Raw genomic sequence first — 16798 nt, 5'->3', positions numbered from 1 at the left:
AGTAAAGGAAATTTGGTAAACCGCTTGTACCTAAAGCTTCAGAGCTTGACTGCATTTTTGAAAGTTGTTGAAGATCGAACTTTAAAAGTAGATTAATGTTATTGTTATTGTTGCAACTGACCCAGATTGCTGGAACGTGCGTCCTTTTATAAGTGACGCAATGCTGGAAGTGATGCTGGAATGCTGGGGACCAATCAAAATCCTTGACACAAAAAGCGCGCTGTCAGTGTAATCAGGTCCAGTCACAGTAAACATTAAATAATATGGAATTAACGTAAACTGTGCTGCTATAAAGGGATTAAAAGGTAAGGGCAGATACAAAGAATTGATTTAAAAGGGGAACTGATATAATTGTCTCCGATAAACCAAAATAGAGACGAAAATATAGCGTTCCAGCATTTTCCAGCATTGCGCGTTCAAAGCAGACAAATAGTTACACGGAGCGTTCCAGAATATTCCTGAAGTTTGCTAATTACATATTCGCTTCCGAATAAGATTTACTTTGAAAACAATCAAAGTTAACAAAACAGTATTCTATGGCAATATAAATCAGTCATTTAAGCATTCCCTGCAAAATTACCAAAATTCATGCGCGAACATTCATAACAAAAATGGCGGACATATTCAACTTGTAAATACATCATGCAGGAATGCTGGAAATCGAAATATTAACAAAAGTGATTTATAACAAGCAAAGATTCTCTGATGAAATCAAAGTGTTATGTCAGTACTAAACATACATTAAAGGAAACTGGATTAAAATCTGTATTTTACACATGGTGAGTACTGGTTCGTAAAGTGAATGATATCCGGATACACGAAAGTTCGGTTATCAGATTTCCAGCTATTACAATATGTTTAGTTTTAGTCCTATTTTGTCGAAATTTGCAAATATGATATAAGAGTAGATTGAATATGATAACTTAGAGATTTCAGACCATGAACATTATTATGCCCCCCTTCGAAGAAGGTGGGGTATATTGTTTTGCAGATGTCGGTCGGTCTGTCGGTCGGTCGGAATGTAGACCAATCCGTTTCCGGATGATAACTCAAGAACGCTTAGGCCTAGGATCATGAAAGTTGATAGGGAGGTTGGTCATCACCAGCAGATGACCCCTATTGATTTTGAGGTCTGTATGTCAAAGGTCAAGGTCACAGTGACCCTGAATAGTAAAACGGTTTCCGGATGATAACTCAAGAACGCTTGGGCCTAGGATCATGAAAGTTGATAGGGAGGTTGGTCATCACCAGCAGATGACCCCTATTGATTTTGAGGTCAATATTTTAAAGGTCAAGGTCACAGTGACCCTGAACAGTTGAACGGTTTCCGGATGATAACTCAAGAACGCATAGGCCTAGGGTCACAATAGTTGATAGGCAGGTTGGTCATGACCAGCAGATGACCCCTATTGATTTTGAGGTCAGTATGTCAAAGGTCAAGGTCACATTGACCAGGAACAGTAAAATGGTTTCCGGGCAGTAACTCAATAACGCTTGGGCCTAATGTCAGGAAAATTGATAGTTAGGTTGGTCATGATCAGCAGATGACCCCTATTGATTTTGAGGTCATTAGGTCAAAGGTCAAGGTCATATTGGCCAGGAACAGTTAAAACGGTTTCTGATCTTCTTGTCTAAAACCACAGAGTCTAGGGCTTTGATATTTAGTATGAAGCATCATCTAGTGGTCCTCTACCAAGACGATTCAAATTATTGCTCTGGGGTCTAATATGGCCCCGCCCCAGGGGTCACATCGTTTACATAGACTTATATAGGGAAAAACTTTGAAAATCTTCTTGTTCAAACCACAAAGACTAGGGCTTTGATATTTGTAATGTAGCATCATCTAGTGATTCTCTACCAAGTTTGTTCAAATTATCCCCCTAGGGTCAAATATGGCCTGGCCCTGGGGGTCACATGGTTCATATAGACTTATATAGGGAAAAGCTTTTAAAATCTTCTTGTCAATAACCTACAACATTTAAATTTTGATCACATGTATGGTTTTGAGTGGCAAGATGAACCTTGACATGAGTTGACCTTGACCTTGACCTAGTGACCTACTTTCACATTTCTGTAGCTACAGCCTTCAAATTTGGACCACATGCATAGTTTTGTACACCGAAAAAAATTTTGACCTTGACATTGACCTAGTGACCTACTTTCACATTTTTGAAGGTACAGGCTTCAAATTTGGACCACATGCATAGTTTTGTGTTCCGAAATGAAATTTGACCTTGATTTTGACCTAGTGACCTACTTTCACATTTCTCAAGCTACAGCCTTCAAATTTGGACCACATGCATAGTTTTGTGTACCAAAAAAAAAAATTGACCTTGAAATTGACCTAGTGACCTACTTTCACATTTTTGAAGGTACAGGCTTCAAATTTGGACCACATGCATAGTTTTGTGTACCGAAATGAACTTTGATCTTGAGATTGACCTAGTGACCTACTTTCACATTTCTGATTGTACAGACTTCAGATTTGGACCGCATGCATATTTTTGTGTTCTGAATTGAAATTTGACATTGAATTTTACCTACTACCTACTTTCACATTTCTCAAGCTACAGCCTCCAAATTTGAAGCACATGCATATTTCTGTCTACCGAAATGAACTTTGACCTTGATATTGATCTACTACTAGTGACCTACTTTCTCATTTCTCAAGCCACAGCTTTCAAATTTGGACCACATACACATTATTTTGTACAGAAATGAAATTTGACCTTGATTTTGACATTGAGCTACTTTTGAAATTTGGAACATTCAAAAATGGCTCAGTGGATGGCACCAAGATCACTTTGTAATCTCTTGTTGAGTTAAAGGTCAAGGTCAGATTGAACCAGAATGGTAGAACCTTTGTTTACAGTGAGCATATAATTTCTGTTCCTTGTGCAATTACTAAATGCATCAAGGGGGGCATTTCGTGTTCGACGAGCTCTTGTTTACTTTCTGTGTCTAAGGCAACGTCTCTCCAGATTAAGCAGCCCAACATAATTGTGACGCTAACAAAGAAGATTATGCGATACAATTCCTACGAACATATAAACAATTTTCAAATAATATTCAAGTAGTACTGATAAACTGGGACACTTAGCTATATGTAGAACTTCATATCAAGGAGATCTCTACTTTTTAAAAAGTGATTGATCTAGCGCCGTCAGCGGTAATCTCCTGGTCGCCCAGAACAGTGATAAAATGTTGTTTTATTCAGGGATTAGTTCCTTAAACCAAACAGAATGTAGAATTCATCTTTTTCCTTGATATTTTATTCGAAAAACAAAATGTAATCGCTTATCTCTGTACAGCGATGACCAACACATTATGCCTGCCAAACATTTTTATTTCAGCGTTGCTGGCATAATGCTTTCACTTAATTAATCATTTATCCAAGTTGAGAAAACTTAACTTGAAAAATAAGAAATTATCATGTAATGGTCTGGCTAATGCAAAATAGGAAAAGAAACGAAACTGGACCGGATGACGTCAGATTGCTTTAGAGACTAGCTTTGTTTAAAGTCAAAATTGTTTTACGTATCAATTAAAAATTATCTTATCTACATTATACCAGTATAACAGTGAGTGAGAGCAGTTTCTTCAGGGTATTTATTGAACACCCCTCGGATCTTGAATAGTTATAGAGAATATTAGGTTACTGTTTTTGCAAACCTCGGGGTGGATAAACCTTTCTCCAACTCGGTGGATAAACTCAAGTTAAGAAAGACGGTAACCTTATATTCTATTTATCCTGCAGCCAATAAAATCTGTGTGTAACATATATTTGCTTAAAAAAATGTTTTTCGATACCAATTTGCTCCATTCTATGCAAGACAACGTGAGATAATAATTCCTTACACCATGATTGGTTTAGATCCAATAACTACAATAACGACTGCCTAATTCTGGTTATTTGTGTAACTTTCTAACTAAAAATGAGTAAACGCCACAATACACAAAGTTATGGTCGATTCAACCAAACTTAAAAACCGTCACCGTACCATTCCGTATTGAGGTATAAAAGGATAGAGTCAAATAATTGTTTTTTACCGTGGCTGTCCTCATAAGATGATGAAATGTTTGAGTTTTGGACATTTGGCCCAGTTAACACTGCCTATAGTACATATACTTGAAAAAGTAGTGTATAAATAGTGTTAAAAACTCTTTTGCTTTAATTTATTTTGATTCTAATAATTATGTTATGTCTTTTATTGTAAAATATAGATAAAATATGATAGAACTGTTTAACCGACCATCTGCATAAACAGTGTTTAAGCACACTTTTGCTATATTATTTATGAAATAAGAGGCAGCATCTGTCTTGGATATTGTTTAAAATGATCTTATATTTTTAAAGTATTTTTCATTAAATCTAACTTAAAACAATGTAGGATAGCACACGAGACAAACTTCTATTTCTTGACTAATTGTCATCTTTCACTGTATAAAATTACATTAAATTCGATTAGAATAGGGCAATGATATTGTCTCAAATATAACATATATAAACGTTAAAGAGGATATAATTCTAAAATATTTATGAGACAGATATGATTCTTTGCCCACATTTTATATAGACTTTGACTATGAAGACCATTTCAGACAAGCCTTTGGTGATGAGTGTGTGTAGGAGATGGTGTGTATGAATCACCGTCGTGTGATAACTCTAGTTTAATATAATATTTTTTATATCGCCTTGCAAAACCAATACTGTGGCATAGTCTTTTACAGAAATTTGATATGCAGCGTAGTTTTCTTTCTTATTTCTTTATTAATTAATTAAGTTAAGCAATTGGCTTCTAGTGATTCGGTACAACTTAAAGCATTTTTAATCTTTGATCGCTTAGTGTGACCTTGGTTTTTTACACATGGTGGCCAGGATTTAGCACTCTGCATGTTGACTGGATGAGATTAACAATTGAAACTAATTTTATGAATATTTTTAGTTGTTTAGAGTGTATGGAAGTACAACGAATTTAAGCCATTTGATCTTTGACTTCTAAGTGTGGCCTTGACCTTGACCTGTTCTGTAAAAAGATAGATACGATCAATGTAATGAGTCTCCGTAGCCGCTGACTTCGAATCACTAGCTTCCTCACCGCTGTGAGTTGAAACTTCGAAAAGAGTGACTTATTTCATACGAGGAAGCCATCCAGCTGACTTACGAAAGGTCATTGTTGCTACCCACGTACCCGCTTGTGCTTGAAATAATGCCTGGAGCGGAACCCGGAGTCTTTCTCCGTCACCTAAAGCTGGAAAGTCACAATATGACATATAATTGTGTCAGTGTGACGTTAGACCCAACAACAAATTAATCGAATGCATGTCTGACAATGTATTTAATAATTTATTTTAACTTAACCCAGTTTGGATGAACATAATCACGTTATCTTTAATTGTTTTTAGCCTGACCACCCGAACCCTGGTGCAGCATATAAAGGTATTGCTCGTTCTGCCTATTTACCAGACACTACAGAAGGCAGAGAAATATGCGCAATGCTGAAGGTAGCTTTTGAGCGGCGCCTGGTGTTCACTATAGGATCCTCAAGAACCACCGGACAGGAGGGGGTAATCACATGGAATGACATTCATCATAAAACAGACATGAGACCAAATACTCAGTAAGTTGATATTTAACATGGGCATTAACACATCAGAGATTTATTTACACTCCTTACTCAGAATAATGAGAAAAACAGAAAAATATTCCTTGCACATGGACAGTATGGTTGCATTGTTCAATTTGATTGCTGTACCATAGAGAATATTACTATAGCTCCAGTTTGGACTTTAGTGATGTTAAGTTTTCTGATCTTGTAGGATCATTTAATCTATTCAATCACTATGTATAAAAGAATTACGCTTACGCTGAATGGCAGTGATGTTTTGTTTGGAAGGGGCATGACAGGTGTTGAACATAACTTCATACGGACAGAGTGGATCATACCGTGACTGATATTACTTGGCTTGTTTGTAGTTTTTTTTTAATCCGTGCAACGAAAGGTTAATGGCTTCAGTTTTTACATTCATGTGCAATACATTTTCTTTATTAGGTTTGGCTATCCAGATGACACCTACTTACAAAGGGTACGCGAAGAGCTAGAAGTAAAAGGTGTTACAGGAGAAGACGTGGAGACGAAATTCATCAAACAACTTGGAAAAGATTATTTCAGACAAACCGTCAATTAATTATCAAATAAGTGGTCCGATGAAACACTGGAAAATTAGATCTAGATTATCATAATCGTTGCACCATTGTTTCATATCAGTTGTCTTTATGTGATGATGTTTATCTGGTAAATACAGATGACGCCTTCAAAGGGGGATACCTTTGCAAAAAATTTAGAAGAAGTGAGTTGCTGGACACCGTGTTGCGGTGATGATGTTCCGAATAAGTCTTACAGGGGTATAATGAAGTACAGATAATGTAAATAAATTACAAAATTCTTTTTTTTAATTCAACGTTTAAATGTGAAAGCAGATTATCAATGCATTGTATCTAGCAGTTATGATTCAAATGAATATCCCCCATATTGACTTAACGAATTGCAAAAATATGTTTGTTTAGTAAAACGGCATGTCAATAATTTGTTTCCGCGCCATTTTCCGAAAAAGCTTACATGTATATGGCTTGGGAACAAACTGCGTCCCACTCATTGCTGATTTTATTCCTTTTCTGTTTTGAACGAGATTTCATGCTCTGTTTACTAAGAAGCAGTTTGACATTATTTAAGTTTTTAAATTGTTTTGATGGAACCTCGAGGTACCTTGCTGATATTTTAAATATAGACAACCTATATTTTTCAGAAATAGTTAAACACATTTATTCTAAAGAATTACAACTAAACAAGGCTTATACCTCATAATAATTATTTAGAAGCGTCTTTTTTGTACTTACATTCATGAATAGTATTTTAGAAGACGATTTCAATTTTAAACTTGTCAATTTCTCCCAGCTGGAGGAGGATTTCTCTCGAGCGACATCGTACGGTGTCTGTGGGAATGTAGTGTATATACGACATAAAATTAAAAAGAATACCTATTTTAATGAAATATTTATAAAATTTGTAAAATACAAAACTCGTAAAGCACAGTGCAATTCTGCTATATCTTCTTACTAAAATTTATTTTTGTTGTGATGCATGGCTCTCTGGCTTTCTTTGGGATTACATGTATCTGTTCTTCCGGGAAATCTACCATCACCTTTATTTTTTCTGTTCCTTTACTTATGAAGCGTCAGGAACTGGTATGATGACCGACATTTACATACTTTAATGTCAAACCATTGTTAGCAGCTAATGCTCGGAAAGTAGGCTAGTACCATAACCTTTTAATTTTGCAGCAAATGAATAGGGTACTGTTCTGATATGTTTGTAGAACTGAATACATACAAATATTAACCGCAAAAAAAGTAATTGACTTACGCAAATTCCGGCCATGTCGGCGGCATGGTGAGATCAAAGATCAGATAGGGAATACTTTGTTTCAGTTCCACCTTTTTATCCCCTTAAAGAATGATATGCAAAATGTTGACTGCATAGGGACATGGTCGCACGGATAGATTAAAGGTAAATTACAAATCATTTCATTGCCTCTACATGTTTTACTCCGTGAAATTTAGGTTTAGAGTGTAAATCGGGCCCTCTTTTTACACATTTACTATTAAATCTTTGCGCTATTGCCAATTATTATGTAATATCAATTAAAGCAAGGAATTTAAGTAGACATGAAATACTTGTGGCGAAAACTATACAAGAGAAGACGTTAAGCCGCCCTACAGATTAAACAAACACTTACACTTAAGGTATTAGAGCACTAATAATAATGTTTACAAAATGGCCTTTGCTTGGTATATTCTAAAAGGTAACCGTATTTTGCACTATTTTGCAATTTTTAAACAACTTTTACCGTGCCGTTTTTTATAAATTTTGTATAACTTATGGTATCTCCTCAAGCTCAAGTAGAGACAAATTTCAAAGCGATAGCCACTATCCAAAACGTTTACAGAGAACTCATTTTACCATTTATTTTAATAAAAGAAACATCAAACTATTGGTAAACAATTATAAAACACAAAATAAAAATGTCAATATCATTTTTTCTATGGTGCCTCAAGTAAACGGATTTAATGAGACAGAATTCATACTTCAACATTGAAAAAATAAGGTCGAATGCTGTGTTTCTGTTTTTAATTTGTCTTACTCCATTTAAAAATAACCTTAGGGCAGAGGCAAAACCTACCTACATTTCTTCCACAATATATAATCTAAGAGTGAAAGCAAAATAGAAAACTTTTACCGCGTGTAACTCAATATTTTTAAAGATGTGTAACTCTACCCCTTCTATTTAAGTAGTAAATTCACTTTGAACACCAAGAAATCGCTTATAAGATTCATTTTTTTTCCATTTTTGTACAAGAAATCAATAATACGTCTTGAAAGAAGTAAAAACTTACTAGAAAAAGGAAAATAAGGGGAAAAAAATTTGGTCCCAGTAGGGCTTGGACCTACGCCCCCCTAAGAATTGCAGTAAAAGTAGGTTTATTGTAGGAATTGAATACTCTTCAAAAAGGAGGTTCTCTATTAGTGATCTAATACCTTAAGTTTATATTAACAGTTCAAATTTTATATCTGAAAATGTATTCCTTTTTATGCTACAGTTCGACAAATTTATTTCTCATACCATATTGATAAACGAAGAAACTACAAGCAGAACATGTAAGATAGATTATTTATTTTGTTACCGTTGAAATTATATTATGTATAGGGAGAGAGTTTCTAAAGAAAGCTATTGGCTTCCTATATGTTGATATTTGTAACATTGTAATAACTGCAATTATGTTGGAAAAATATTGTTTAAACCAAACACTTACACATTTGATTTCAATAACATCGAGTGTATATAAAGGATCTTGTTGTAGATTTAATTATTATTTGTTAAAATACATTTTTGTGCAAAGCTTATCGAAAATTATGCTGTACATGTTATATGTCAGTATTCTTAGCTGAGCGCGAAAGTATTGTAACTAAACATAAAGAACAAGATGCAGTAGGTCGCGCTCAGTCCTAGAAATAGTTTTTGGTATGAATTCAGAATAATATAATAAAATCATAGTTTGAAATTTATTATGAATTATGATTATGATGTGTTATGCATTATTTTCTGTTTTACATGAAATTAAAACATTTTCATTATTCATATGCATAGTGTTGATAGATTGTGAAGAACAGAATGATTCAATGCAATGGACACTTTGAATTTAAAACAGTAACAAGGATTCGAACCAATTTTCGGACACCTAAAAATCTTTTAAAAAAACAAAACACTTTTATACACATGTCACTGTTCTTCCTCGGCGCAGAATGCATAAACTGCTGAAACTTATTTCATTCTGTATATCATATAGGCCCCAACGATGACTTGAGGAGACCAAATCGTGGCACAGAATACAGCAGTATCTAAGCACCAAACGTGTTCCAATTTCGTAATGTCACGTTTATTCAACCTATGCAGTCGGCATCCTGAAGATCCGTCTGCAATGTAATATGAATTAGTATTTGGATATACATAATAGCAATATATCTATATGGTTAAATTCATCCTCAAGCCCTCCTGTAACATGGATTCGAGCCCATATTTTAGAGACTTACCCTAAGCCTTCTTTACGCAAGGGAAACAATCTAATTATATAGTGAAATTGTTGAGTGAACACCGTTTCTTAATCCTAATCCTGCCCATGTTATATCAGTGCAAAGGAAAAGTAACCTATCTATGATAAATGCCATGTATGATTACACAGTTATGCATCTAACAGTCTCGATATTGATTTCTTCGATTTTCTCATATTTCTAGATATTTTTCCCATACTTTGACGCATATGTATGGGTAGTTCAGATTGTTCTCTTTCCAGTAGAAGCCTTTTCAACATATTTCACCTTGTGAAATTCTGTGGGTTTTGACTTTTTTAGAAAAATCGTCTGTTTGTTTACAAATTTCACCACAAAATATGTCCTACTTTCCCCAGGGCAATCAATTATTTGATCTTTACATAGTTTTGTATTCAGGTTGCTAATCCATGTGGCAAGTATGCATGCTTTTTTCATGATTAGAAGTAAAAAGTGGGTAGGTTGCATGAGGTACTAGGTCAAGTGTCACCTAAGCCTATCATAAAGTCTTTGCGGAGTTGTCTCCATTTTTTCCAAATATTTCACCCGGGATCATTTTTTCAGCTCAAATAACTCTTTTTTCAGTAAATGATTTTTTAATAATTTTTTCAGTCCTTGTATTCTGATGCAGTTAACTTCACATACATTTAATATAGATAGCTCCTACTTAAAGTTTGTATTTTCAGTTACAATGCCTACATTTTTGGAACCCTTAAAATGCTTAAAATTACGATTTTCCACATTTTTAACCATTCTTCGGCGGCATATCTTGCATAAACTGCAAAAGACTAATACATTTTGTATCTCCTAAAGACTGCAACGATGACTTAAATAGACCAAATGGTGGTTATAGTCCATCATTTCAGTGCAGAATACAGTAGTATCTAAGCACCAAAACATGTTCCAATTACGTATTGAGGCTTTGACATAGTCCTTATTTTAATCAGATATTTGTAAAATGTGTTAAAAAGTTTATCAAAAGAGGGTACGATGCGAAAATCGTGAAACACAGTGCATGTTTGGTGATTGACCCATCTACAGTTTACTCTACGCTTTCCTATCTGATTTTGCGATGACTAATAAAGTGTTAGACTTCATGATGCTTTTCTCCTAAATCCTACATAAAACGGACGGAGGGAGTGAAATTTTGTCTTGCAGCTTTCTTAGTCGTGCCCTTAAAAGTTAGGCTCTTGGTGCTCTGACTTCAGACAAGTTGTTGAGTACATTGGTGTAATTAGACCTTAGATTTACCTTAATTTTATGTTTCACTTAATATGATCTGTTGTTGTTTTTTTCGCTAATGTTAGAGCCTTTCTCAGCTGGGATTTTATTTACATCGTTGAAAATAGGGTAAGTGGGAGGTTGGCATGCCATAAACGCATTTAAACCCTCCCCCTTTACTATGAATAAGTTTTGGCATGTCCATCCCCTCCCCCCCCCCACTTTACTTTGAATAAGTTTTCGTGCCCACCTTAATTTTGGCTGCCGGAGTCCTAAGGTGGTGCCCGATTGTTGTTTTTCCTGCTTATATGTGTGCGTTTATGTGCTTGTGTGTCTTAGGCGGTGCCCTACATTGTTGTTATGTTTTACTTGTCTGTTTATCTATGTTAGTTAGATATGTGGATGTGTGTGTTTGTCTTTGGTACATGAATGTCTGCGCTACTGTGGTTTACGTTATAGTGTAACTGTTATTTAGTAACGTAGCATTCCCTTTGTATATTCATCCTTGTTCTACTTTCCCCTTCAACCCCCTCTCCTTACCCGCTTCTACCCTTTACCCCTTCCTCCCCCTCTATTTATATTTTGCATAAAATTAAATTGTACTCGTTGGATTCTTGAAGCAACCAGTCTGTAATATTTTTTCCGTTACAGCTTCTTTTTGTTGTGGGCCTACTTTGCAAATACGTGGCTCTGAGGCTGTGTTTTTGGTGCTCTGTGCTTCCGAAAAATCTACCCTTACCTATTATCTTTTCTTTGGACCATTGGCAATGTAATATAAACTATTATTTGGACATACAAGCATTTATCTACATGGTTAAATTCATCTTCAAGTCCTCCTGGACACTGTGAACTGCAGCAGTAACAAGTATTCGAGCCCATAATTGGACACATTTATTTATTTTATTTATTTTATTTGGGTTTTACGGCGCACCAACACAGTATAGGTTACATGGCGCCAAACAGGACTACAAATTTTGGTTTCATATCTCATTTACATCGAAATAAAACATGAGGACACATGGAAAATGACAAAAATTACAAGTTAGCGTTCTTCGTCGGCAAATAATAAATACACTGCTAAAACCAATTTCAATTTGTACACCATAAAGGCTCTAACGATGACATAAGGACCAAATCTTGGCTAAAGTCCATCGATCCAGTGCAGAATACAGCAGTATTGAAGCACCAAAACATCTGTACTATAAATGATAATTTTTCATCACTGTCAGATGAAGATTGTCAATATATATAGCCGACTGCTTTCAAAGAAGAAACGCATTAATGAGTTTGCGTTAAACAATGGATTATATATATGTGTAGTAACATCTTGTTTTCAACACAATAGTCGTATATGTATGTGATACTAGTATAATATGACGATTTGATATTGTACTGTAGATATTTAGCTCACCTGAGCACGAAGTGCTCAAAGGTGAGCTTTTTGTGATCACCCTGTGATCGTCGTCCGTCGTCCGTCAGTCGTCAACAATTTGACTGTTAACACTCTAAGAGGTCACAATTTTAGCCCAATCTTAATGAAACTTGGTCAGAATGTTACTCTCAATAAAATCTTGAACGAGTTCGATATTGGGTCATCTGGGGTCAAAAACTAGGTCACCAGATCAAATCAAAGTTAAAGCTTTTTAACACTCGAGAGGTCACAATTTTGGCCCAATCTGAATGAAACTTGGTCAGAATGTTACTCTTAATAAAATCTTGGACGAGTTTGATATTGAGTCATCTGGGGTCAAAAACTAGGTCAAATCAAAGGAAAAAAGCTTGTTAACACTCTATAGGTCACAATTTTGGCCCAATCTGAATGAAACTTAGTCAGAATGTTACTCTTAAGGTATTAGATCACTAATAGAGAACCTCCTTTTTGAAGAGTATTCAATTCCTACCATAAACCTACTTTTACTGCAGTTCTTAGGGGTGCGTAGGTTCAAGCCCTACTGGGACCAAATTTTTTTTTCCTTATTTTCTTTTTTTACTAGTAAGTTTTTACTTCTTTCAAGACTTATTATTGATTTTTTGTACAAAAATGGAAAAAGATGAATCTTATAAGCGATTTCTTGGTGTTCAAAGTGAATTTACTACTTTAACAGAAGGGGTAGAGTTACACATCTTTAAAAATATTGAGTTACACGCGGTGAAAGTTCTCTGTTTTGCTTTCACTCTTAGATTATATATTGTGGAAGAAATTTAGGTAGGTTTTACATCTTCCCTAAGGTTATTTTTAAATGGAGTAAGCAAAATCCAAAACAGAAACACATCATTCGACCTTATTTTTTCAATGTTGAAGTATGAATTCTGTCTCATTAAATCCGTTTACTTGCGGCACCATAGAAAAAATATTGACATTTTTATTTTGTGTTTTATAACAGTTTACCAATAGTTTGATGTTTCTTCTAATGAAATTAATGGTAAAATGAGTTCTCTGCAAACGTTTTGGATAGTGGCTATCGCTTTGAAATTTGTCTCTACTTGAGCTTGAGGAGATACCATAAGTTATTCAACATTTATAAAAAACGGCACGGTAAAAGTTGTTTAAAATTTGCAAAATAGTGCAAAACACGGTTACCTTTCAGAATATACCAAGCAAAGGCCATTTTGTAAACATTACTATTAGTGACCTAATACCTTAATAAAATCTTGGACGAGTTTGATATTGAGTCATCTGGGCTCAAAAACTAGGTCACCGGGTCAAATCAAAGGAAAAGCTTGTTAACACTGTAGAGGTCACAATTTTGACCTAATCTTAATAAAACTTGGCCAGAATGTTACCTTCAATAAAAGCTTGAACAAGTTCGATAATGAGTCATCTCGGATCAAAAACTAGGTCAGCAGGTCAAATCAAAGGAAAAGCTTGTTAACACTCTAGAGGTCACAATTTTGGCCCAATCTGAATGAAACTTAAGCTTGGTCAGAATGTTACCCTCAATAAAATCTTAGACAAGTTCGATATTGGGTCATCTGGGGTCAAAAACTAGGTCACCAGGTCAAATCAAAAGAAAAGCTTGTTAACACTGTAGAGGCCACATTTATGACGGTATCTTCATGAATCTTAGTCAGAATGTTAATCTTGATGGTCTCAAGTTCCAGTTTCTGTGGTACAACATAGATGTTACTTTCAAGTTTTACATGTATTTTAAGGCATCTACCTTTTAAGGAGTTTTTTATGGACTTAGAAAAACAAAAGAATTACAATAATTACTAAAAATATCATTGTAAACAACCACAAAATTAAAATTCCATTTGCAAATACAGGTGCTAGTGTAAAGAAATTTGCTTTGATTGGCGTATATTGTGACATTCTGGCACTCTTGTTTAAGTTTTTAAGATCTAGTCATTTAAATATTATAAAGTGATAAATCGAGGAAACTCCTCGATACCAAATGTATGTTCTAGTCGTTTTTGATAATATGTTATTGTATGAGATATAGTTATTTGAGTTGCATTAGTTTAGCTTAGATGTTCTTCCTTTAGAAACTTAAGACATACTTATACATACTTGTATTTGTACCCGAAAGGGCCCAAAATTATTGAATAAAAGTGATTCTCTTCTATACTATTCTATTATGTTCTATTCTTTTTTATTCTATTCTATTCCAATTCCGTAATGAGGCCTTTATTTTTGACGTATGACATCGGCATCCTGAAATCCGTCGGCAATGCAATATGCACTGTTATTTGGATATATGTACCAGCAACATATCCACACGGTTCAATGCATCCCCAAGCCCTCCTGGGCACTGAATTACAGCAGTAACAACGATTCGAGCCCATTTTTGGACATCTAAAAGTTCTAAAAATAACATTTTTAACACGTTTCACCGTTCTTACTCGGCACATAATGCATAAATTGCTACATGTATTTCTATTTTGTATATACTAAAGACAACGGTGACCAAAGATATCAAATCTTGGCTACAGCAGTATAAAGCACCAAAACATGTTTGAATTTCGTAATGTATGCCGTCGGCATACTTAAGATCATTCGGCTATGAAATATGTACATTTATTTAGACATATATACCAGGAACATATCAATATGTTTCAATGCATCTTCAAGCCCTCCAGAACACTTTTTGACACCTGAAATGTGCTTAAAATTTACGATTTTCAATAGATTTAACCGTTCTTCGCCGGCATATAATTCATAAATTGCTAAAAGCAATTCTATTTTGTATCTCATAAAGACTCCAAAGATGAACTAAGGTGACCAAATGTTTTCAACACAAAAGTCGTATATGTATGTGATACTAGTATAATATGACGATTTGATATTGTACTGTAGATTTTTAGCTCACCTGAGCACGAAGTGCTCAAAGGTGAGCTTTTGTGATCACCCTGTGTTCGTCGTCCGTCGTCCGTTTCACTTTATCATCGCTGGTATATGTATGATTGCTTGCTGAAGGTACACTATTAGTTGTTATTATTTCTTCTTTGGTCTTATTTGAATGATTTTCGCTTCAAAAAATTCACATTCTTTTGTAGTTTCCACTGATTCCTCTTTATTTATTCCACTGAAGTTTTAAGCAGTCCATCGTAAATTTTAGCAAAACCTTTTCGTTTTGGTGTTTTTAATGGCGAAAAAGTCATGTGTCTCTTAGAGAAAATCTGCACTTTATGAAACTTAGAGATACAATAGTTCATCTCTCTTTTTTTTTTTTTAAATGCATATCCGCCACCTCTTCATTGCGCGGTTTATTGGACTATTTTGCTTTTCGTTTGCTAAAGTTAAGGACATTTTTATATCCTGGCGTGCTGGAAACTCGTCTTCAACCTTAAATATGAAAAGGAAATTTAAATAATATTCAAAGTATTGAGATTTATAAGATTATGAGATTTATGAAATAATGTGAATTATTGAGATTGTCTTATAGAGTTTAAGTTAAAGTCTGTGCATTCAATTGTAAGTCGCGCATTACACTCAAATTTTCAAGCTTTTTATCAAAACAAATTTTTTAGTTCAAAACATCAAAGGGTCGCGTGATGCTGCAAAAATGTACATGTAACACAATCGACATGTTCCGAGAGTTGTGCACCATTTCCAAAGTAAAAGTTTGCGTCCGAAATTGCTTGAAGTACAAGTTTGCAGCAAAAAAAGAGCTCGAACATGATTTAGCCCTATTTGGATATAAAATCATTTGTGAAACATGCAGAACCAAACTTTTATGAAATTCTGCATAATTTGTTGTTTTGTCTCGTTTAAGGGTTTTAGTTTGATCATAATACTTTTTAAAAAAATTGGCAAGAAACAAACCCGTTCAAATATCAAAACCTGCACTTGACCATTTTATACCTTCAATAAATTCGAAAATTCGAAATCTACGATGCTGAAATGCAAAAACCGTGTGTGGCGTAGACATCGAACTGATGCATGCACATATCCGTAGAGTTCAAAATAGGTTTGCAACCATTTCACTGTCTTGAAGTAAGTTTGCAACCATATCACGTCCTGCCCCTTGATATTTCTCGATGCAAATCTAATAATGTTTTTATAGCATTGACATACTACGCTTGTAATCATTATATAAATGATAGAGATTTGTTCTTTAGCCTAAGTAAAACTAAAAATGTCGTCGTTAAAGAACAACTTATAAACGTGACGACATGTATGAAACTTACGTAAATGCACAAGTTTCGTGAATGTCCGTCTTTAAAGGAAATTGGGAGCTGAAAAAAACGCGAAATAATGAAATATTTCAGTAAATGCACGTTTTTAAAAAAGGACGAGGCAGAAAGAAATGCAGTAACGTATGCAATTATAAAATTGTTGTGTTCTTCCAAGTATTAAAATCTTAAACACTTTTTGTTTCAGGTTCTCTACCCGCTCTGTAACGTAAAATGTAAACATTGAAATGCATAACATGTATACACTTTTTAAAACTGAATGTATGAGTAATGTT

General features: G+C 34.6%; 1 protein-coding gene across 1 annotated transcript in view; it reads left to right on the top strand.

The window, feature by feature from the left end:
- Positions 1-14460, top strand: part of LOC128559402 (protein mono-ADP-ribosyltransferase PARP14-like) — a 78383-nt gene extending 63923 nt beyond the window's left edge. Inside the window, exons 9-11 of the mRNA XM_053550832.1 lie at positions 5407-5621; positions 6054-7804; positions 8604-14460. Coding sequence (XP_053406807.1) covers positions 5407-5621; positions 6054-6189 — 351 coding nt within the window. The 3' untranslated portion in view covers positions 6190-7804; positions 8604-14460. The remainder of the gene's footprint in view (positions 1-5406; positions 5622-6053; positions 7805-8603) is intronic.
- The last annotated feature ends 2338 nt before the right edge of the window (positions 14461-16798 follow it).

The sequence above is a fragment of the Mercenaria mercenaria genome, chromosome 9 (genome assembly GCF_021730395.1).
Source record: "Mercenaria mercenaria strain notata chromosome 9, MADL_Memer_1, whole genome shotgun sequence".
NCBI lineage: Eukaryota > Metazoa > Mollusca > Bivalvia > Venerida > Veneridae > Mercenaria > Mercenaria mercenaria.
The sequence above is the reverse complement of the archived record's forward strand: the minus strand, read 5'-3'. Positions and strand labels throughout refer to the sequence as shown.